The 24,966-nt window shown below is 39.7% G+C and overlaps 1 protein-coding gene across 1 annotated transcript in view; it reads right to left on the bottom strand.

Moving 5' to 3' along the window:
* Nucleotides 1-15,872: 15,872 nt before the first annotated feature.
* The window catches only part of FGF18 (fibroblast growth factor 18), a 133,562-nt gene continuing 124,468 nt past the window's right edge, over nucleotides 15,873-24,966 (bottom strand). The window contains 1 exon segment of the mRNA XM_039329444.1: nucleotides 15,873-17,701. Coding sequence (XP_039185378.1) covers nucleotides 17,435-17,701 — 267 coding nt within the window. The 3' untranslated portion in view covers nucleotides 15,873-17,434.

The raw sequence follows: 24,966 nt of genomic DNA, 5'->3' as shown, positions 1-24,966 counted from the left end.
GAGATGAGGGGTTGCAATCTCAGGTTACATTAGTATTTAGAGGCATTGTATTACGGTAGTGGATGATGTTGTTTTATTTCTCTTACAAATTTTTCCATTACTCTGCCGTTTCCATGGCTGCTTCTACTTCCTGATCTCAAAAAGCCCAATGAAAGATTTTTTTTTCTTGAAGTCATCCTTTTAAATTTAGTAGCAGTCAGGAAAGCTATAGAAATGATTGTGCAGTCAACCCCAAAATATCTCAAACACCTCACACTGTAACTCGGGGTAGGCACCCTTGGCTCTTTTATGACTCATGGACTTTAACTCCCAGAATTCCTGAGCCAGCATGGCTCAGCTTGGAAACTCTCCCTTTCCCCTCAGCATGGCTGGCTCAGGAATTCTGGGAGTTGAAGTCCATGAGTCATAAAAGAGCCAAGGTTGCCTACCCCTGCTCTAACTAAACGAAGCCTAACATCTCAGTCTGACCTAGTCATGATTTTTCAAAATGATGATTTCACCTTTAAAAAAAATAAAAGTGAAAGCTATTTCACTACACTTTCTGACAGATTAAAAAATAGGTAAAGATACAAAACATAAATTTACTAGATTGCTAGAAGAAATGTAGGAAATATAGAGAAAAATATTCATTCGATGGATAAAATGTTCTGAAAACTAGGATTGCTTTAAAAAAAATTAAAAACTTACAGAACTCAAGTCTTGTCAATTTGTTAACAGGTATCAAACAAAATAAGGATGCATAAAACAACTTACAAGAAGTCTTAAAATGATACTGGTTAGTTTCAGTAAAGTGGCTGCCATTATGTGCTCTTAGCTCATACTTTGGGACTAATGACAGATGCTCTCTAAGGGCCTGTGGAGGCCATAATTAATGTGAGGCTGGGATCTTGTGATGGAGCAGAGTGGCTGGTAATTTGTGGAAAACCTAACAAATGAACATAACCAAGCAGGTTTGTTTTAGCTCTTTGTGCACAATTCCTGACCTTACTGTCTAAATTGCATCTTCTCATCTACTTTGAGAAAAATGGCTTTCCATACATTTCTTCAAATACATTTAAAATTTCCCCGTGATAAATTACTTTATCAAAGTACTTAATATAACTCAAAATTTATTGTACATTTGTATCCTCCCATTTGACTTTTAGCAGCTTCCCAAAAATACAGTACAACAAATATTTTAAAATCACAATCAATAAAATTCAAATATAGGAAACACACTAATCAGAAATCAGAATAATTCAAAACTAATTCAAAAAGAATCTAATAAAACGGGCATCTAGCCTAAAATGCGTCTGGAAGAGCACCTTTTTCAACGGTTTCTGGAAGGTGAGTAGGTTTCAGGCTAATTTGATACCCAGAGGGGCTGTTATCCAGAGGGCATCTTCCAGTTGGCTGGTGCTGCTACAGAAGAATATCGCCTCTATGACTCAGACCCCAACACCTCCCAAAACCACCAGTTGCTTTTCCTTTTTTTTTTAGTTTATAATATAAAATACAAAAACACAAAAGAAAATAGTAGAAAAAATAGGGGAGGGAGAAGGGGAGAGAAAAAGGGAAAAAGGAAAGAAAAGGTATTTACTTTCAACTCCCTTTGATGCAGTAGAATAAGATAATAACATCAAACCTCAACTTTTTACTTTTACTTTTACTATAAACTGCCCATTTCTATAACAACAAACCTATCTCATTGTAAAACCCAAAATCAAAGTTTCATTTTTTCCCCCACCTCAAGCACAAAGTCCAGAAGCGGTTTCCAAGTAGAAACAAAAGTGTGTTTTTTTTCTTTAATCAAAGCAGTCAATTTAGCCATCTCTGCTAACTTGATCAATTTTTGAAGTCATTCATCCATTGTGGCAATCAAAATGTCCTTCCATACTAGCTGCTTTTCCTGACTGAAATGGTTGGGTCTAATATGCTGGGGAACTTGGTGCCAATATATAAAAGTTTTTATAAATTAACACGAGCACTTTAAATTGTACTAGGAAGTCTATAGAAACTCAATGCATCCAAGGAAAAAATAATTCCCCCAAATTACCTTATATTAACAACCAAACTCCACTGTCTCATGCATTGATAATGTTACTAGCCTACTGATATGTTTGCAAGAAGAAAAGCAAATGCAGAGAACACCAAAAGCCCAACAGCACCCTCTTTTTTTGTTAAGTCTGTGAAAATATCCTAGATCCCTAAAACCTGGACTCATCTTCCCTTTGGCCATTTTCAAAACTGTACCCAATCTGTTTGAATGGAGAAAGACCTACCTGCCAGACCTATCCTTTTCAACCAGAGTTGCAGATTGTTTGAGCATGGCTGTTTCCTCAGCTGAACAATTTCCATCTGGGAAGATAAATATGCTGCCTAACCTGTTCTAGAATCAGCCCCTCACCTAATATCTGGGTAAGGTTAGAACAGAAAATCCTTCCCCCCCCCCCCCGAAACAAGTTCCATGATAAGCTCAAGCAATTTTGGAGTGTGTGATGTTAAATTACAAACTCAACATTGAGAATAATCAAAGGGGGGGGAAGATGTCATTAAAGAATTAAGATGTAATTAAACAACAAGGCAACAAAGGCAAGTAAGTAATTATTTGTATGCCAATGTAATCGATTACATGACCTGAGTTTTGCAGACTGAAATAAACTCAATATACTGTACGTAGGCTGAGCAAATGGATACAAAAGTAGAACAGTAAGCTGAGGCAGCAGTAAACTGAGCAAGCAGTACTGATCAAAAATGAAAGATCCTCCTATCATCAGCTAATGAAGACTAACAAAATAAGTCCTTTTACCTTTTGTTGAAGAAGATAGCAAATTTTAATTTGAGAAAGCATGAATGCCCCCCCCCCCGGCTACCCAACAGGCTATTCAGATTTAAGAGTCCATTAATTTACAGCACTATTTCTCTTATTCAGGCATAGGATGCCATTGCTCTTACACCAACGACACTCAAGAGGGAAGTCTTGCAGAATGGGAGAATGTCAAGGATTGAACAAAGGAGACAGTATAAAGGGTGGGAGATCAAAGGAAACAATACCTGATACGATTCTGAGGTTAACTGACTGACTTGAACAAGGTGGATTTTTCCTGAAAATGGGTCTTATGGAACACAGTGTGTCATTCTTCACATTAAACACGCATAGGATTATATTGTAGAGCTGCAATCTTAAATAATTACAAAGTAAGCCAACTAAGTCGCTGGCATGCATTTTGAAGTTAACGTCTCCCGGAGAATAAAGGGAAGCATTGTAGTTGCAAGTAAAATGTAAAATTAGGAGACATACCTAGTAAATGAGGTAGTTCCAAGGTGTTAATGAAACCAAGCCAGTGCTTTCTTTCCATTGCACCAGAACATGAGCTGTGCAGGTAGTCCACAACTTTACAACCAAAATTTCTGTTGCTAAGTGAGATATTTGTTAAGTGAATTTTGCCCCATTTTACGAGCTTTGTTGTTGTTAAGTGAATCATTGCAGTTGTTAAGTTAGTAATATGGTTCTTAAGTGAATCTTAAGTGAATCTGGTTTCCCCATTGACTTTGCTTGTCAGAAGGTTGCAAAAGGTGATCACATGATCCTGGGGACACTGCAACCGTCATAAATATGAGTCAGTTGCCAAGCATCTGAATTTTGATCTCATATCCATGAGGATGTTGCAATGGTTGTAAGTATGAAAAATGGCCACAACTCACTCTTTTCAGTGCCATTGTAATTTCAAATTGTCACTACACAAACTGTTGTAAGTGAAGAACTGCTTGTATAAGAAATATTGATGAATCCAGCCTATTATTGGAGTATACAACAAAAGCCTTGGATTTATAAGCCAGTCTTTGCATCTCTTTGCTAAGCGTTTCAATTTGGCTTTTCTTTTCATGATATGTCTGAGTGGGGAAAAAAAAAAACCTTCCAGAGCAAATGCCATACCATACAATGATTGTAATTGCATGCACCAGTTTTTCAGAACTGGCATAATAATTTTCAGAGATGGCTGTTTGAATAGAAATGCAGACTTTTTCATCATAGCTGGAAAGACTTCCTGAATGCCTGCTCAGACTGTTATCCAGGAACTAATTGTTGATGGGCAACATCAAAGTTCTTCTCTGCTGCAATAGGTCACATGGCAAACCTATTGAAATATGAACACTTGTATATCATATAATAGACTAAAACAGTGATGGCGAACCTTTTTAGAGACCGAGTGCCCAAAAACTGCCTCCCATCCCCGCTCCGCCCTGCCCACTGGGCCACCCACCACCTCCACGGCCCGCCACAGATCACCCAGGTAGCCCAGTAGCGCCATGGCAACCATGCCCTCTGCCCGTGCCCCGCAGCATCATCTGCGCGCAATGGGGTGCAAGGGCAGAGTCTTGTCCCCGCTGCCCAGCTACCATGTCCTTGGCTCCATTGCTTCATGTGGGCTGCACCCAGGGGCAACTTTCCTCTGGGGGGGGGCTGCTGGTGAGGAGGGGGCCGTGGGAGGAGGTGGGGCTGGGGAGATGGTGCATGTGCCTACAGAGAGGGCTCCGAGTGCCGCCTCTGGCACCCGTGCCATAGGTTCGCCACCACTGAATTAACTCATTTGTTTTATTTATAAAAATCTGAAGAAGACTCTACAGACAGCAGTTGATCCCCTACAATTTACTTTGCCACCCTGGGATCAAACTGCACCATTCCACTTCCTTCATTAAATACAATATATTTAAAGTACAGGCTACAAAGTTTGAAAAAGAGAACAATCCAGTTCTGAAGGTGAAATAGTTTCTTAGTTGTCTGATGGATCCAGTGATTTTCCTAGGGGAAGGGAAGGGGAAATGGCATTTTTTGTCTTCTCTGCCAATTTTTTTTTTAAATGCCCCTTGTTGCAAGCAATGGGAAAGAAATGCTTGAGAACAATAACAACATTGGTCTAAATATTTCCTTGGGATGGGAAAGCAGCTGGAGCAGTTCAGTTTCTTCAATATCTAACCCAATCCACATGTATCATCACCACCCATTTTCTCCATTCCAAGCTTTAGTATCCGAGTGAGAAGGAGATCAGATGTATTTTGCTGAAGGCAAAAGGAGAAATATGATATTGGATTTCCCTGTCTGAATTTGAAGCTTGCTTCTGCCTGTTTCTGCCTTGGAGGGGAAATTCTAATAGAACTTACAAATCCTGAGATATCCTTCTAGAGCAGTGGTTCTCAACCTTTTTAATGCCACGATCCCCAACCGGTCGTAAGTCGAGGACTACTCAACCGGTCGTAAGTCGAGGACTACTCAACTGGTGCAGCACCGTTTGCGGAATGGGACTTTTGGCGGGCTCAGCAGGGCAGAGACAGCCTGGACAATTCCTATTGGCTTTTGAAAGTCAACAGACTTAGACTCTATTCGAGAGAGTCTATTCTATTGGCTTTCAAAAGCCAATAGAATAAAAGGGAGTAGCACAGCTAAGGAAAATGGGGGGGGGGGAATGGCGGACTGCCTTGTTTGGCGACCCCCGTGAAATGGTCATTTGACCCCAAATAGGGTCCCGACCCACAGGTTGAGAACCACTGTTCTAGAGTCTATATAGAATTTGCAGCCTGCTTGTAGTCAAGATATCCACTACATATGACACTTTTTGAACAAAATACAGCATGAACGAATTGGAGGAGACTTCAAAGGGCACCCTGTTCTCCTTGGTGATGCATTCCTAATAGGTTGCCATGCAATCTCAGTTTGGTTTTTTTTTTTTTAACAAGCTATCACATGCCACGGCTCATACTAACACAGTGTTTCTCAACCTTGACAATTTTAAGGCATGTGGACTTCAACTCCCAGAATTCCACAGCCAGAAATGCTGGCTGTGGAATTCTGGGAGTTGAAGTCCACATGCCTTAAAATTGTCAAGGTTGAGAAACACTGTACTAACAGGAAGTTTTTCCTAATACTGATTAATTCCTAATTACCTAACACTGTGCTTGTACCTTTAACTTGGGTCCTACTTTTTGGAGCTATAGGAAACTAACTGCTTATTTCTGACTCCCTCTGCATCCTTGATATTTTCTTCACGGCACATAACATTGCAAGTAAGATAACATGTGACATGTTCATTTATGGGTATGGAGAGAAGGTTATATTTAAGAAAATGAACTTGAACTTGAAAAAATGAGTAATAGGGATGTAACTAAAACATATTGGTTTAAACGGCGTGTCTAGCAACAAATACTTACATGGCCCCCAGATTTCCCCACAAGTTTTACATTATTTGGTTCTTGGCCCTAAGCTTTCCAGAGCAACGTGGAAGTTTTACTTGACTGATGCATTTGCGGTTGTGTGGGTTTTTTTCTGTAGAAATCCATCTCCTTGCTAATAAAATGTAGTCTCTTTTTACAGGGATTAGGTTCCAAAAGAAGAGTTGGAGATACACAGTGGAACAGTTGATACTGCAGAGGGGAACGTCAAGGAGGCAGAATGTAGCATTTACTCCAAGTAGAATTTGGCTTCCGTTCCCTAGTTAACATCCCAATGGAGTTTTCCATTATTTTGAGTGACAAGGATTCTGATACTGGGGCTTTCAAAGATAGCCCTCTTTGCAACTCCACATTTCTGGCTCAGGTTACTATCAGAGTTTAATAATATTAAGCAGGGCATTTAAATGAGTTCCCTCCTCCAGCTCTCTGATCCCAGACCTGGGAGACTGTAACTTCTTAATTGTTTACCAGAAGATTAGACACTTAAAATGAAGCCATTCTATGTACTCAGAGTTTAACTGACACTCATCCAAGTTGTTGCCAGCAGTTTTTCAAGTTGTTTTCTTCTGCATATTAAGAGACAGCCTAGCCCTTTCTCGTCTGGCTGCAAAGCAGCCAAAAAGAGCTTTTGATTTCCGTTCTGGTTTGCAAAGCTCTTGGCTTCCATGGAAAGGTGTTTAATGAAGCACATACCGTAAAGGTATGTACTCCGTCACAAAGTCCTGCTTCTGGCTCCTTTGCAATGCATGGTTACACAGGAGCCTAAGAGATACAAAAGTGGCAAAGCAACCTGTAAGGAACTGGATCATGTGGATGAAAGCTTCCTATTGATGAAATTGTGCCAAGAATGTGCCGAGACCTTATTTGCCTTCATACAAAGCCAATGTTTCCATTGATTTCAGCATTAACAGTGGGATAGGCATTTCAAAACGGCTGCACATCTCGGCAGGTTTACGACATCCTAGTCTTAATTTTTATAGCAGACTGATGACCTAGGGCTCATTGTGCTTGCCATTTGTATCAAGGCCAACAGACTGAGTAGATGATAGATAGATAGATAGATAGATAGATAGATAGATAGATAGATAGATAGATAGATAGATAGATAGATAGATAGATGTGGTTGTGAGGCTTGTGTGCTTTGAGGAAGATGATAGCTATGCCACAGATTTAGTCATTTTAGACAGGTCTCATCAGAGGAGCCAGATGAAGAATATATCTCCCATTTACAGAAACCCATAATAGATCAGTTGTAACCCAAGTCAACAAAGACCATGGTAGGTATTGGAGTTCCTGTATGTCTGGTGATAAATGGACTACAGCATGGGTGTCAAACTCGCAATGTCACATGTGTCACGACGTATCATGACTTTTTCCCCATTGCCGGCAATTGGGTGGGCGTGGTTTTGGCGTGATGCATCCGGCCTGCGGGCCAGCAGTTTGACACCCCTGGACTACAGGACTCAGGACTGTTGGCTGAGAAATCAGGGCCAGCAGCTGCAGGACTAGTGGAAGAAAAGTTTACCCATTGCAAATATGCAAAGATTGAAAACAAAGAAATAATTGTTATTCAAATCAAATCCTAAAAGAAGAGGATACCTGAAAAGAATACATCAGTTCTGGAAAGAACGACATTCAGAATCAGAAATAACAGAGGCTAGCAGATCAGCCGTAACTTATAATATTAAATAAAGTATTCACAGAAATACAATTGAAATAACTGCAAAGATATGCCTAAAGCAAAGGAACTGAAACCTTGCCATCGTCATTGACAAAAATCAACACCACTTAATTACAAAAGGTATCTTTACTCGGAACAGTTTGCGTCCTAAGATGATACATTTGACACCATCAAAGAACAGCATACTGTATACAAAGACTGAAAACAAATAACAATTTGCTATTAGAACAACAGACAGCAAATACCATTGCTGCAAAGAAGCTGAAGAAAAAGTGGACTACCTAGTTAGCTGATTGCACAGAGTGATTACAAACATTGGCATGACAGAATAGCCACAATGGTGCATTGGAAGATCAGCAAGAAATACCACTTGCCTGCAAGCAAGTGGTGTTGGTGGTGTCTTTATGGTAATCCTTCGGGTTCGGAGAAGACATGGACATGGAGGGGGCTGTGTAGTCCCAGTCTGGAATAGCAAAATCTAGCACAATGGGGGCATTGGAAATGCACTCTCCCTTTCCCCCCCCCCACATTATTCATTACAATTCTTGGAAATGCAGATTCCAAAACTGTATCCCACTGTCTGGAGTACTTTTGATCAATATCCCTGCAAGTCAAACATGCTCTTTTCACATACAGCCAGTTCCAACTTCTCCGTGATTATAAATTTATTCTCATTCTCAAAATCAGCCAGCATAACATCCCTTGTTGATTGAACCCCCTTGGTTCTCCCTGGGCTGGAAAAGTAGCCATTTCCATTTCAGCGCAAAGGTCCTCATTAGGCCTGTTGATTTGGAAGCAGATAATGCTATGAGAGCCAGGCAGAAGCTGTCTCAAGCCCATCCCTGCCATGAAGGGGAAGATGGTGCCTGGCTCAAAAACTATTGCACTTCTGACCAGCTTGTGGATGAAAAGCAAGTGAGGAGATCAAGCATGAAGGCTAAATAATGTTCACATTTCTTTTAGAGTGTACTGATAGAGGTATGGCACCTTCAGTAAAGCAGTCAGCTCAAAGGAGCACATAATTGCTCAGTACCAATGACAGATCAGAAAAACTCCACCTGTCCCTTTTCAGGGTTAAAGAAAAGAAAATGGAACTGTAGGGAGTTAGACCAGTATATTATCCTGCTCTTGTTCAGCTGCACAACTGAATGTAGAGCATATTTTTCATATTTATTCTGTTACAAATACTTAGAAACTAGTATTCTGGTGAATGTTGTGTGATTTTTCTTTATTTTATTATTTAGATTCCCATGGAACTATCAGTGAATGTCAGATTTCAACAAAAGCTTTCTTTCTCCCCCAATGCTAGCTAGAATGGAATGGAAAAAATCCAGAACAATTATAGATTCAGCTTCAATATTGTACAATTATTCACCTATTGTTTTCTCATCCATCCAGTATTTAATATTACCAGGAAGAAACATCCCCAGTATTGATTGTTTCTTACCTTACATAACAAAGTTGAGGTATCTGTACTTTGTGTACAAGATGGATTGACATTCAAATCTACTCTTCTTTTTTCTGTGGTTATTCCTGTAATTTGGTCAATACTTTGAAGGATTTTGTGTTGTTTTTTCCTACTTTATAGGTTCCCTTTAAGCTAAATTAAGTGAGGTTTGCAACTTTTCAATCAATAATTAGTCTGATTTCTGTGAGATTTTATTATGTGCCTTTTAAAATTGCCTATAACAGATCTCCAATTTGAACATTCACTAGATTTTTAGGGTATCCGAATAAGAAAGTCTTGCTTTTAAAACAACCTTCTTTCTCCTATTTGCTCAAAGTTTGGCCCAAATCAATTTGTGACAGAATAATAATGTGAAAAGATATTGCCAATCAGATGGAATACACAGATGTTACAGGCAGTAGCAGAGAAGCTGATCTCCCACTAAAAACAGATAACCACTAAGGAATGAAAGTAGATGAAAAAATTGTAAGTATAATAAGATTTTATAACAACTATACTTTCCTATTATCTTGATGCGAAGTAACTTATTTATTTATTTATTTATTTATGAGACTTATATACTGCTTACTTAATCATCATCAGGATCTTGTTACATCTCCCACATAAGTCTAACAACAGACTGACTGAAAACCAAGATGCTCAGGATATTATCATGCCAGTCGTAAATTTTGACTTGGGTCACAGATGGATCTACATGATCTGGGGAGACAGTGACTATTGTATTCATGCATAATTTGTTGTGCATATAATTTCCAAATATAGTGTATATTTCCAAACATGATATGAATAGACATACATGAAAGTAAAAAGAGTCACTGATTTTGTGAGATGGGCGGCTATAAAAAATTAGACAAATAACCAAATGAGCTTTTCTGGTGGACTTCTATTGTTCCCTTGCTAGTTAAAGATCCTCTCTTTGGCTGTGTGAGAACAGTCGATGATGGCAGCTGTTAACTAGAACAACTTTCATGAACTCACAGATTAGCCTTTTAACTCAGGCACTCAATGCTGTGAAGGTGGTTACAAGATCTCTCTTGCCATTGGGCTTAAACTGGAGGCATGAAAGCTTCACTCAGCCTGCTTTGTTCTACAGTATATCCTTGGCCTTTCACATTCAAGTTAACTGAAATTCTCTTCTTCCTCCTCTCTCTATATTCGACCACCATGACTGGCTGCAGTGGTTCTCCCCCTTCCTCCATGTTCCCACCACCTTCATTCTTAAGGAGATACAGTTCCTTTGAAGGAGTGCATTGTATGTGCCTTGTCTTTGTGAATAGTGGATTTCACCTCAGTTGGGTGCAGACAGCAGTTGCTTAACTTTTGTGTGGTCCTCACTATCACTCCCCAAGGTGGTATGGTTTCAAGGCCCTGCCATTTGCAAGGGCTAATTAAGATCCCACCTACAACCCTTTACTTAATTCATACATGAAGCAGTCAGCAAAAGGTTTTGATTTCTTTTTTGGCTGGAAGACCTTTTGGCTTCTGTAAAGCAAAGGAGGATTAGGAAGGGAAAGCAAATAAAGGTATGTGCAAAGTGTGTCAAAATGGCTGTCTCCCAGGAATAAAAAAATGTTCTGAGCAGAGAGGCCTAATTAGAAGCTGCTTCAGAACTGAGAGAGGCCAAACATAGGTTATTGGTTCCATGGTTATAGACAGGTCTCCTGTTCCCTCATCCTCTCACTGGTTTACTTTAAGAAAGAGATCCGTTTTATTTATTTTTCCTCACCTAGGCCATAACTGTCTGTCTCAGAACCAGCAGCCAGATAGACAAAAAATAACATAACAATTAAAATGTCATACTCTCTTTGTCTGGACTGGAAATAAAAACCTCTAGGCCATGAAGGTGCCCTTTAACTCTATTAAGGCATTGTCCTATACCTCTTTATAAGTTCCACTGGATACAGTTGAATTTATTTCTACATAAGCACATACAGGATCACAACTTTGAGATAAACAGTTGTTTACATTTCCTAAGGCTCTTGGAAAAGAAGAAGCTATCTTCTACTGAAGGAGATCATGATCCCTCTAGCCCAGGATGGCAATTTTGAGTAAAAATGCACATTCAGTTAAAATTTCACCTTAATCCTGCCTAGCAATTCCAATAATTCAATATAAGCACACACACACACACACACACACACACACACACACACACACGCAATGTGTTGTGCCACTTGGCTAGACCTGGTATTTGTTGAGATGGGTGGCTATAGAAATGAAATAAATAAAAGAACATATTTCTTAGTAATCTTGGATCTCAATTATAAATTTAAAGGTCTGAGGCATGAAGGTCAACCTGCTTTTGGAAGTTACTGTCCAAAGGCACAGAAGCCTTTTGAAACTGATCCGAGGGCTTGTAGTTCTTGTTAAGTTACTTCCATGGATGGCCATCAATTTGCTGTTTGAAAAGGGATGAGACACGCTAATAGGGCAGAGGGTTTCCAGGCTGCTGTCTTAATAGTTGTGTACTTCCAACCAGAATCAGAGGAGAATATTCTCGGGATCATCTGCTAAGGACCAACAGTGGAAAAGGAATATCCTTGTTTATCTTTTCAGGTGAATAGGGGAATGTGTTACACAGCATATTGAGCTAGAGTGGCCTTTGAATTGGTTTGCCATTTTTCTTATTTTCCTAAATCAGTGTAAAATTTGTTGTCTTTTGTTTCCTTTCACAAAGACTTCTCAGAGAAAACAGAAAACATGTCATTTTGCAAATTGCAGACAATGCAGTCCTGTCATTCTATTTAGACAACAAAAAAGATATATGATCACACAACATGGGTCTGCACTATCACATTCCTTCAGTCTTTTAAATTACTATATACAGGGTTGGAATGTAGATTTGTAATGGGAATTGTTGACTCTTAGCATCATTCACATTCTTCTAAGTTTACTACCAGTCCCATCTCCTAATGCTCTCCCATTATTGCTGAAAGCTTGAAGAACTGGTGAAACATTACTTTGGTTCCTATCTTAAGTCATAATAATATATCCTGTGTCCAAGGTTTGATCCCAGTTGTCATTACAAGAGGGAATGTAATTTAAAGTATGAATGCCTTGCAAATCCCCATGGCTGGCATTCCTTCTTGTTCCTTATGAGCAAGTCTTGCTACTTACCTGCAAGGTTCATTTATTGAACAAACAAAAAAGCTCTTTTCTGAATGTCTTTGTAGAGTTTCTTCTGGCTCCTTTTTCCTGTGAGAAATCTTCCTTTCTCAATAACCATCTCTCTTGTAAAGTAAGCCAAATGGTTCAAATCTTATATCTGAAGTAAAGGCAACCATTTTTTTTATGTGATTTCTGATTTTCTTGCAGTGGTTTCACATCTATCCCTGGGCAGCAAACATTTTGGAAGAAGGATCAATTCACACTGGGAATTATTTGAAGGTGATTAATAATCCTTTGCCACCTTTACTGTATTTTGTCTTATACTACTTGCTAGTCTAAGACATTTTGGTCTCTGAGGCAATCACAAATTTACATCCCCAAAATCTGATTGCTAACAGCTGATGTTGTCAAATTGCTTCAATAATTTTTTTTAAATTGTAATGTTCTGCCCGTTTATGAAACACCAGTTATCTATAATATTTGCTCAATAGGTTTTAATTTCATGATTATTCAGAATATAAAAGTCTGTTGATGTAGCCAAAAGTGATAATTGAATCGTGAAAATCATCGATTGGATACATCTCTTTTATAACAATGAGCACCTAACTGCAAATTGAAGTGAAATAGAAAGGTCTGTTAACTAAGTCTTTAATTTGGCAGTATTGTTCTTGGTATACATGAATCAAGGAAAACTTATATCCAGGTCATCCTTTGTTTGTAAGCATCAAGAATAGTAACCTCTCAAATATTTACATGCACTCATCAAGGTCTCAAGGTTACTTAGATTACTTCCCACAATTATAACAGAGCCATGGTGGTGCAGTGGTTAGCATGCACTAATGCAGACTAATTCTTCTGACTGCTGACTGCCAGCAGTTCGACAGTTCGATTCTCACCGCTCAAGGTTGACTCAGCCTTCCATCCTTCCGAGGTCTGTAAAATGAGGACCCAGATTGTTGGGGGCAATAGGCTGACTCTGTAAACCGCTTAGAGAGGGCTGTAAAGCACTGTGAAGCAGTACATAAGTCTAAGTGCTATTGCTATTCCAATACATTTCTGAATCAGTGAGCTTATCATGAATAATGCCTGTAAAAGCCTTGTTCAACAGAATTACCTACCATGAAGACAGAGAATTGCATCAGTCAAAGTACCAGCACTAGGTTTATCAGATATGCAAGCAGAGATCCCAATCTGTCCTGTGTTAACCTGAAATATAATGCATGTGCATGAAGTAGGACCAAAACACAATTCTAAATTTTGGGATTCAAGAGTTTGCCTAGTTATATGCTTTAGGAAACCAGATCAGTTGTCCCTCAGCTTTTATCCCAACCTGACAGCTGTTACCGTAATATGAAAGAGGAAGCATGAGCACACATATCTCTTTTCCCTACATCATTGTACTCACTGTGCTCCTCATAGACAGGCCAAATCTCTGAAGCAGGCAGCATCTTGCTTGGCATTTTTTCCACACCATAGAAGAATTACAAGAAGGGGGGAGCAAAGTCCATAATGCCACTGGTCAATGGTCAGACTAGTCCATGTGAAAACTAGTCATGGGATGGGAACATTCCTCATTCCTGCTCCACTCCCATCACTAGTTTTATTGGTTGAAGTCTAGCAGTGATAGCAAACTTTTTAGGCTTGGTATGTCACTTTGGAAAATGCCTAACCTGACTCTGTTAGCATGTCTCTCTCTCTCTCTCACACACACACACACACAGCACCTAAACCAGCAGTTCTCAACCTGTGGGTCGGGACCCCATTTGGGGTCGAATGACCATTTCACAGAGGTCGCCAAACAACACAGTCCGCCATTTTTTCCCCTTTTCCTTAGCTGTGCTACTCCCTTTTATTCTATTGGCTTTTGAAAGCCAATAGAATAGACTCTCTTGAATAGAGTCTAATTCTATTGGCTTTCAAAAGCCAATAGGAATTGTCCAGGCTGTCTCTGCCCTGCTGAGCCCGCCAAAAGTCCCATTCTGTAAACGGTGCTGCAAGTTGTCTGCAGCGAAGGCGAGCTGTGTGGAAGTTTCCAACCCTCCCTGCTGAGCAACTACTAAAAATATAAGTAAAAGAGGGCCAGGGATGGGAGGTGGGAGGCCAGCGGGCGCAGGGAGGGTTGCTGGCGTGCGTGGGGCCCGGTGGGTGCCTTATCTCCCTTGGGCTGGGCCAGCTGGTGGCCCAGCCGGTGGTCGGCCTGCTCCGTCTCTGCCACTTGCCAGCTACGCCTTGGCCGGTGCAGGGGGCGGCACCATGCATGCGCAGTGCTCCCGGGCAGGGAAAGTCCTCGACTTACGACCAATTGGATAGCCCTCGACTTACGACCAGTTGGGGGTCGCAGCATTAAAAAGGTTGAGAACCACTGACCTAAACAAAAACAACTAATTCTTCCCCCATCACGACCCCACCACCATCTAGGCCAGGGGTGTCAAACTGCCGGCTGGTGGGCTGGATGTGTCATGCTGAAACCACGCCCACCTCATTACCGACAATGGAAAGTTGTAATATGTTGCGATACATCATGTAACGTTGTCAGTTTGACACCCTGGTCTAGGCCATCTGGAATAGCAGCACTCAGCAATGCCGAGGCTGGGCCTGAAGCAGAGTCCCAGGCCTCAATTTCAGCCCTAGAGCTACTGCTGCCACTCCAAAAAGCACCTTGTGCCATTCCCCAAGGCGCAGGAGCCTTGGAGAATGGTGTGATTGCCCTCACAGCCCAGCACTCCTCAGGATTTGCCATGCACTGCTTACTTTCAAGTGACATTTTCTTTCTGTTGACAGGCCCTGTAGCCTACTTGAGGCTGCTCTGGGTAGCAAAGGATCTTCGTTCTTGAAACAGCTTCTAAGTATGCTCTTCCATGGCTTCTGTGGTCTAAAAAAATCCTCCCATTTTTGTGTATTTTGGAAGCTGCAGACACCATATGAGAGCATGGCTCTCTCACATGACCACTGAAGGGTTCAGAGGATACTTTATTCTCATACGGCCTGCACACTCTCCCAAAAAAGTGTTAGAATAGGGCATGGTTTTGAGAATAAAGTTGTCAGGTGTTGGTGAATGTTAGCATGTTACCCAAAATGTCATAGCATGTCACCTTTGACATGTGTATGATAGGTTTGACATCACTGCAGTTTAGCTAATCCTTTTATTTCTTTTTTACAGAGTAGCAGGGCTGCATCAGGCTGAATAAATATAAATCCTAACGTGGGCAAGGTTTAGCTAATTGCAAGTCATCTTGATAGGAAAACTGAAAGAGGAAGGGAGAAAAAAACTGCTCATTGGACAATTAACAACTGAGCCTCCCACATGCTTTTGCTTTCTCTCTTGCTTTCTCTCCCATTCGCTTCATTGAGAACATTTCTACAGCAATACACATACTGAAAATTATTCTGAGCAATCACAACATATCCTTTTTCTTATTTAAGGAAAATAAAGTTTATTTTAAAAGGCTTTTGACTAAGAGTGCATTTTTTTTAAAAAAAAAGTACATAATCTTCTGTAGGTAAGCACACTAGCTCCCCAGGCCTTGCCACTTTATCTCTCTGTCCTCTTGCTCCTGTCCCAGGTAGAGGACTACTTCCAGTGTGCTCCAGCTCTAGCAGTGTCTTCAGACCTTGATTTGTTCCAGTTTGGATAGAAAAGCCAGAAGCCTTTGGCTGACTAAGAGCAGGAAGGTCACCTTGCGTTGTGGAGAGGACACACTGGGGGCGTATCAGTAAGGGGATCCCAATATCCCCACTAAGCACTTAATAACAGGTGGTCCCCAAGTCATCTTGGTCCCAGTAGAACACAATGGGCAAGAGAACACAGCAAGAAGAAATCCTTTGCACACCGCATTTCAAAACTCTGCCCGCACTTGGACAAGGCTGAGCCTTTTGCAGGAAGTCAACACAGTGGAATGGGAAGAGATGGAGGACTAGCATTAACAAAGGAGAAACAATTATTTCCTGTCCTGGCACATAAATTCTATTACTGATCTCTAAATTCTCACTGAGTCCAAGTTCTGGTAACAAGCTTAAGGATCTCAGTGTAGTTTGGCGAAAAGCTGGGGGAGAGGGGAATGTACGAACAGCAGTAATACGTCTATGTGTTTTAAATAATTTTTAATTGCTGAGGCAGTAATACCTGGTTCATGGAACTGCAATATACAGAGAAATGAAATAAATAGCTTTATAATATAATACATATATATTTATATATATAAATATATGTATTACATTTATGTGCATAAATATAATACATGCATTCATATATATATATAATAGAGCTGGTTTTTAAAATACTCCCTTATCATTGGTGTATTAGGTTATTTTACTTAGTCACTTGAAGGTCATTAGCAGCATTCTCCAGAAGTGAACAGAACAATGCAGGATCACAGAGTCGTGACACCTTATGTCATTGGAAACATTACAAAGGATTGAGGTACTGAGCCCTCCAGGGAAGCCCCATGTTAGATCAGCAGATTTTCATATCTCAGCCTAGCCTGAAGAGGCAAAGTAACCAAGGGCTGCAACACCAGAGAATTATCCAAGGATTTTCAGGGGTTGGACCGGGGAGGGGGGGGGAGAGAACTTTGGCTTTCTTTGGTTTTGTGGTTTTGGTTTTTTAGTATTATTATTAATTATTATTATTATTATAACATGAACTTTTTCCCCTCTAGGGATTGGCTTGAATATGTTGTCCATTCCAAACGTCGTCCATTCCCAATGAGAAATAAAGCACCTGTATGTCAATCCACAGCACAAAAAAGTCAATTTAAATAGAGCCATTCATTTTTTTTCTTCTTCTTCAAGTTACAATAAATCTTTTACAGCTTCCCCAGTGGATTTCTATTTTCAACCCAGTCTTTAAAAAAAAAAATTAAAAAAAAACAATGTACAAAAATAGAGCTTCTCCCTTATTTTTAGTGTAAAAATATTTCTCTGGTACAGTTTATTCTTGTAGTTTATTTGTAAGACACTGCCTTGGTCTTTTAACTGGGGTTGGTTGGTCGTATTCTCCTAGTCCTCTTCGTCACTGTGGTATACTTGAAAGGTTTCTGTAAGTCCACTTGTCCCTTTGGATATCGTTTCATAAAGTGGACATCTTGCTGGTTCTCCCGGGTCTTGGGCCCTTTCCGGGGCCTCCCTTTTTTGGTGAATCCAACATACCAGCCTGAGTACTTTGCTGACATCAAAGCCGTGTAGTTGTTCTCCAAGACTTTTTCAATGAAGACACATTCTTTGCTGGTGCCATCTGGCTGCAAATGAAACACAGAGAAGATAAAAAAGCTGCCAAAGGGTCTGCAAGCAATGGGACAAATGTGGGCAGACTCCGTCTATTAGAAGAGAAGCCATCAAATCACTACACCTTCAGCCTCCATTTTGGGCAGAGGTGTGTTCCTATGGTCACCTCAGAGTGGGCCAGTGGAAGCGTTAACATTCAGCTTCATTCTAAACATCATTAACATTCAAATCAAATCAAATCAAAGAGGAAATGGGATTACATTTCATGACTTCCTCCTTCTAACAGATAAAAAAATATATAATTTGATGACGACATGTGGAGGCACTGTGGTGGCTTTGCCTCAGTCCTTCAGGACTCTTAAGTGAGCCTGAAGTCTCAGGCTATTATACCCTGCCCAGAGATACGTGTATGCCATGATGGTGGAGGACTGCAGTAAAAGCCAACTGTCTGGTAATAGTCACAGGACTCTGTTTCCTTTGGGAATGCAGCTATCCTGTGGTTAGAAAAAGAGATTCCTATTTTATATAGTTGAGGAAATATTTGTGAAATGATGTCTGACTTTCTTTCACTTACCTACCCACGAAGGACAGAACCAGAATTATGCAGAGTTGCAAAGGAAAAAAAAATCTGCAGTGCAAATAACCAATTGTGCAATCTGCCTTTTTTTTTACATTTAATGAGTATTACCTAGCTGCTTGTTGTTATTTTGTGAACAGCCTAGCCCAGAAGTACATTCTATAAATTTAACATGCTCAGGCAAAAAAATTCCTTCTTATTCCTACAATTCCATCATGTATGAAACCGTAACTGTCTCACTGCTGCCACCACAGCTGGACGCAGCCAAACATTTTGTTCAATTCCATGGTTGGCTAAGTTCTCTCCTAGATCAATTTCATCAGAGTTGCAATCATATGTGCTTAGAAGAGAAGGTGTAACATTGGATTACCTATGTAGTTTGTATGAAAAACCAGTTTAAAAGTATATACAAGTAATTCAGCAATATCAACGAAACACTCTGATCAAACAAAGTTAGGGACAGATCCTAACAAATCACATTCAGTTTCCCCATTATCATTCTCCGTATTCATCTATGCCAGTGTTTCTCAACCTTGACAATTTTAAGGCATGTGGACTTCAATTCCCAGAATTCCACAGCCAGCATTGCTGGCTGTGGACTTCTAGGAGTTGAAGTCCACATGCCTTAAAATTGTCAAGGTTGAGAAACACTGATCTATGCTAAATGGAAAGATCAAAGATAACTTACTTATTTAAACTACACATATTGGACTTGTTTCAGAGATAAGTAATAATTGTAATGCTTAAAATTTGTGCTGAAATAACACAGATGGACTATATTTGAGGATTTGTTTCTGCCAAGTTGGAGGCAAGAAGAAAATTCTTTAGCTTCTTTTTGGAACTGATTTATTGATTGCCTGCCAACACGCAGGGGAGTCACAGAGATATAATTCTAGAGATCTGAAGTAATACTGTATGCTGTCTCTTTGCACCAAAAACTTGGTTCTTTCAAGCAACTGTTGCTGCTGCCAAATCAGCAACTTTCAGAACTACGAAAACACTGCCATTACTGATACCATCCTAGCTCTCTGCATCTAGACTTAAGCAAAGTGTGTATTTTTTAAAAAAAAAAAGGGGGGGGGGCGGTGGAGGGAAAAGAAAAGAAAAAAAAAACAAAGTTAAGGCCAATCTAAAAATAATGGAAAAATGTCTTCCATTCACATTCCAATGCAAACTTAGTTTATAGTTCCCCAAGCAATTTACAAATGAAACAGGGTTCCATTTCAGGATTTGCACTTCTCAACACTTTATGGCATGGTTCCCCAATAAAAGTGCATTAAAACATTGTACGTGATTGCATGCTTATTATATTTATTGCAAACATATACTATAATATGTTATGCAAATATAAAAGTGTATATTGTACGTTATGAAAAAACGCTTACGGGATTGCATCTGTTTGGTGAAATGTGCAAAAAATCCCAAATTTGTTTTATGCAAATTTAAAAAAAATAATAAACTGATGCAGGAATGGGACAAAGTGAACATAAAAGTGGATAAACAGGAAATTGAACAAATGCAAAAGGGACAGATTCAACCATTCCTAGTCATCCAAAGATATCACAAAGAAACTAGTCCAAAATAAATAGTTAGTGCCTTGACTGGGAGTGAAGCATATCCTACAGCAGGCTTGTTCAAAATTCTGTCTCTAGTTCTTATTATTAAAATAAAATTAAGTACAATGTTGCTGTTGTCCCAAAGTCCCAGTCTTTTCTTTAATGTCTCAGTATACATCTACTTTTAGGATGCCAAATTTTCATAAAACTAATCATCTTCAGAGTCAAAGAAATAGCATTTCCCTGCCTTTAAACTAGCAGAGTAATCAACATCCAAGAAGGATCTGATATGGAAGATCATAATCACATACACACACACTCCACCCTAAATATGCAGGTGGTAAGAAACCCCCCCCCCAACCATTATGGATTTGATGGGTTTGATTGTTCTTCACCCCATTCCCAGAAAAAGAGGGGGGGAGCTTTTCTTCCGTTCTAAGAAGCTAATTGCTCTCTTGTGTCTTTATTTTCAATTTTCATGTTAACCCCTACCTTCTCGGCTGCCACTTCCTTCCTCTGTGCCTGCTGGGATCACAATGCCACAGATGGTAGCTTGGCACTAGCAACAGCTCCAGCCTGAGACAACCCCTTCCTGCTGTCGCCACTGCCTTTCCTACCCCCACTCCCAACCTCTTTTTCTTTGAAACCCTCCCCCATTCCATCCTCTCTCCTGACACCTTCTCTTACCAATCACAATCTCCATAGGACAGCAAGCACAGGCAGTTATGGAGCACCAGGCCAAGGCAGCGTCATCTCCTAACAGAGAACTGCATGCATCTAATCTCTGAAATGTTATTATGTGGCATTAGACATTATGTTGTAAAAGACATCGTGTTGTCTTTTGTTGTCCTGTTTTGGCAAGAAGATTATTCTTGCTGTATTGGTTTGTGGGGGAGGACTAAGTAACACAACATTCACTCGCCTATTGGTCAACTGGATCAGCAACTGATAGGCTGGTGATGAGTCATGTCTTTGGTGGTCTGTTATTGGACAGCTGGAGGGGTTCCTATTAGCTCACAATGATTCAAACCTGCTTCCTGATAATCCTACCATTGACTTTTGGGATAGAAAGAAGGGAAGGTTGTATGTCACTTTTTCGGGCAATGAAAATAATATTTAGTCTAGCAGAAGATGTAATGTACACATGCTTAGGCACTACTGACCATGCTCACAGAGCACTTGGGTAACTTCTTTGTAGCCGCAGCACTTGAATGCGTTACAAGGAATTACATTTCTCTGTTTGAGGGAAATTCCAGGATGGAGAATGCTTTTCTTGGAATACCAGAGCTGAGACTGCTATGATTGAATTCTGAGCAGAAATGAACGGCAGGCGAAGGGAGGGAGGAGAAGTCATTCAGTTCATGATGTTGTTAAGTTCTTTAGAAACAGGGTAAATCTGGGTTCTGAGAATGAAGCTAGACATTCCTCAGTACACAGTATGTGTTATACGTCCAGCTTTCTAGTATACGTTACCAGTGCAGTGAGAAGGAACTGGGTTTTTTTTTTCTCCCTTGTGATCAGAGCCAACTCTCTTTCCTAATCTTTGATACACACAGACACACACAAACACTGACACACCTTAGTTAGTACTTGTACTTTTGTTATACATGCTCAAAGTATGCCATGCAGGAAGTCCATTACAATCATGCTGGGGAGGAGAGGGTTAAACCTCACCTCCTTATAAGAGTCCCTCTTCTCCTTTCTTTGCATTTGTAATGAATCCAGAGAAAACAGGAGGTATAGTTGCCTGCTAAATATTGAGGGAATGTTTGATTAGGCTCTGAGATTGATAATTAAGAACTTTGTGCTTGCATTTGTTATCACTTGTTATCACTTGCCCAGGAGATGAGAGCTGGTGAGAAAATATGTGTCCTCAGCTGCTGTGAAACATGTTAGATGCGACAGTCCCTACCCACTCTTGTAAGCTGGCCATTGGCAAATCCTGCTATTTCACTCAGAAGCTGAATTATGGGAAAAGCAAGGAAGCCAAAATCCATAAGCTCTCCCTCTTATGTGTTCCAAAAATTTAAAAACATTAGCTAGGGATTTTGTACAATAATCTGAACATTATTTCACTGCCAATCACAACAGGGGGCATATACTCATATATGTTTCTACCATTTTTCTTTACTTTCCATTGAACAGGCTCAAAATATACTAGCAGAATGTAGCCTACTCCTACTAAGGGCTCCAGCTATGAGATGATACCTGTATTAATGTAGCTATATGTGAGATTTTTTTTAAAAAAGATAATGCAGGACACTGTAAACCTATAACAAAGCAATTTAACAAAAATACCCAAAATGCATATTCAGTATTAACTAGTTTAGTTCTAAAGCATTATCCACCCATACTGTTGAAAGTCTGATTAGCTGCCCAGCTAAAGTAAGCTACATTTTTTAAAATATTTTTTTAACTCGCCTTTATTATTTTTATAAATATGGTAGCAAACATACCCAATACTCCTTCCGCTTCCTATTTTCTCAACAACAAGGTGAGTTGGGCTGAGAGAAAGGAGTGGCCCAAATTCACCCAGCCAGCTTTCAGGCCTAAGGCAATATTTAACTAACTCAGTAACCACTGACTAGACCAAATTGGGCAGCACTAATATAGGAAGATGCTGGAGGCAGATAATCATTTTAGTGACAACAGCAAAGGCATCATTTCAAACTAGGCAGGAGAAGGCAATAGAAAACCACCCCTATGTTTTATCCATAAATAGACAAGGTAAAGTGATTGATGATATAACGGATGGCACTCAATATGCTACTGAGGAAGAATTGAGGATCTTTCAGATTACTCATGGTGTTTATGATACAGCTAGATTAAAGCCTTCAGACATCTAGGTGCTGATGATGCCACATAGGAAACAAAAATCCAAAGCTGCAAAGGCAGAAATATAGTGGAAACACGGAATGCAAGAAGCATGAATGTGAGGAAATTCAACAAAGTAACAGATGAAACAAAGATGGGAAGAGCATATTGAAATACTGTATAGTAGAGATGTCAGAATCCAAAATACCTTAGAAAATATCCCTGTTTAGTCAGTATATTCCATTAACATACCCAAGATTTCAATTGGGTTGAAATGGAACTATGGAATGTCCATGGGAAAATAGAAATTCTAGAAATCTCGTTCTCCTCATGCAAAGAATACACACAAGACAGAAAGCCACAGTCCTGATGGAACATCGCAAAACAGATTGACTCCAGAACAGCAAAGAAGTGAGATTGAGTGGTATACTCTCTCCTTATTTAGTCAACTTATATTCTGAATATATATTGAGGCTTGCTGGAGAGAAATTGGAGAAGAAACATCAATGACCTATACTATGCTGATAACACTTCTGAAAACTGGTAATGCATACAATCTGGAAATTTTAGTAAAGAAAGTCAAGGAGCACAGTGAAAACATGAAACTAAGTTTAAATATAAATAAAATGAAACTAATGACCACAGCCTTGGAATTGACAGTGAGGATACTGAAGTGGTTTTAACTTCTTCCTTTTAGGATTAACAACAATAGTAAAGGAACCAGGAGTCATGAAATGTACTGCAGACCAGCATTTAGCAGGAACAACGAAGGTCTTGGAAAAAAAGATACTCAGATTCCACAATGTGTCTATTTCAACTAAGATCAGAACTGTGCACGCAACCAATTTCCCATGCTGTGAAGAGACAGTTTGATTTTGAAGAAGCAAGATAGAAAGAATTCTGAAATTTTTGAGCAGTGATGTTGGAAAGGATTCCTGAAAACACATAGATAGCCAAGAAAAACAGAATAAATCAATCCAAAGTTCTCCCTCAAGGCAAAAATTTGTTAGCCCAAATTATCATATTTTAGATACACTATGCAAAAACCTAGCTCTCTGAAGAAGGCTCTGAAGGTAAAAGAAGAAGGAAAGAGAAATGGATAAAAAGCAGTAAGGTAGGTGGACCTAGCTAGAGGGATGATGGATGCATGTGTTGGAAGACCTAAAGAGACCCTCCTGAAAGACTAGCTAAGTACCTGCTAAGAGCTGACGCCAACTTGATTGCATATAAGTGATCAACCAGTCAAAGCCTTATAAGCTGTCCCAATCAAAAATACTGGGTAGCTCACAACCACGTTCAATCTGAAATGTCAAGAAAGATAAAATATAATCAATTAAATAACCGCTAAAATATACACATCATGAGCCGTGGTGGTGCAGTGGTTAGAATGCAGTATTGCAGCTGACTGCCCACTGCCAGAGTTCGATCCTACCATTTCAAGGTTGACTCAGCCTTCCATCTTTCCAAGGTCGGTAAAATGAGGACCCAGATTGTTGGAGGTAATAGGCTAACTCTGTAAACCACTTAAAGAGGGCTGTAAAGCAATGTGAGGTGGTATAAAAGTCTAAGTGCTATTGTTATTATAATCATAATAAAACCCTAAAATCAGCAATCAAACTAGCAGCAGCCCTAATAGTACTATATTCCAAAGGTTCATCAGAGAAGGGTTATCTTAGCTGCTCCCCTAAAGGTGACCAAAGTCAACCCATTCAGAGGACATTCAGATTGAAAAGGCTAAAATGGTCAGTAGTTGAAGACAGAGGAGAGCAAAAGATTGGACAAAGTCTACTATCTGCAAATGACTTGCACTGGACTCAGAAGAAGTTTTTGCTCCCAATTATGTAGTCATGGCAAAAATTAAAGCGATGTTTGTCTTCATTCAGCTTCTGAAATTCAGAAAACTTTAAAGGAAGCAAGGAATGGATTATATTTTGTATTATTGCTGAAAGGACTGCAAGCTTGTTATGTAAGCTGAGTTAAGCAAATTGGACACTGGTCTAATGTTTGGTCCACTGTTAGATAAGTGAAAGAATGTTAGGGCACTGACTGTGAACAAACTCAACTGCAAATGAAAAATTTGTTCCATCTAAAGGAACTAGCATTTAGTGCTCTTCTGGAAACGCACATGCAAAACTTCATGTTACATTGTAATAGATTCTACAGCTGTTTTTGTGGTTTTCTCATGCAAGAAAAATCATGTGGAGCTAATGCAAAAAAAAAAAAATCGTAGGTATCTTTTCAGTCTGGAAATTAAAAGTCCCAATCCATCACTCAGCCCAGCCATCTTGCAAATATGACTTGCTAACAGATGGTCAGTCACAGTGTCTGATTC

Source organism: Crotalus tigris, unplaced genomic scaffold, assembly GCF_016545835.1.
Source record: "Crotalus tigris isolate CLP2741 ecotype Arizona unplaced genomic scaffold, ASM1654583v1 scf7180000024397.1630199, whole genome shotgun sequence".
NCBI classification, from domain to species: domain Eukaryota; kingdom Metazoa; phylum Chordata; class Lepidosauria; order Squamata; family Viperidae; genus Crotalus; species Crotalus tigris.
The sequence above is the reverse complement of the archived record's forward strand: the minus strand, read 5'-3'. Positions and strand labels throughout refer to the sequence as shown.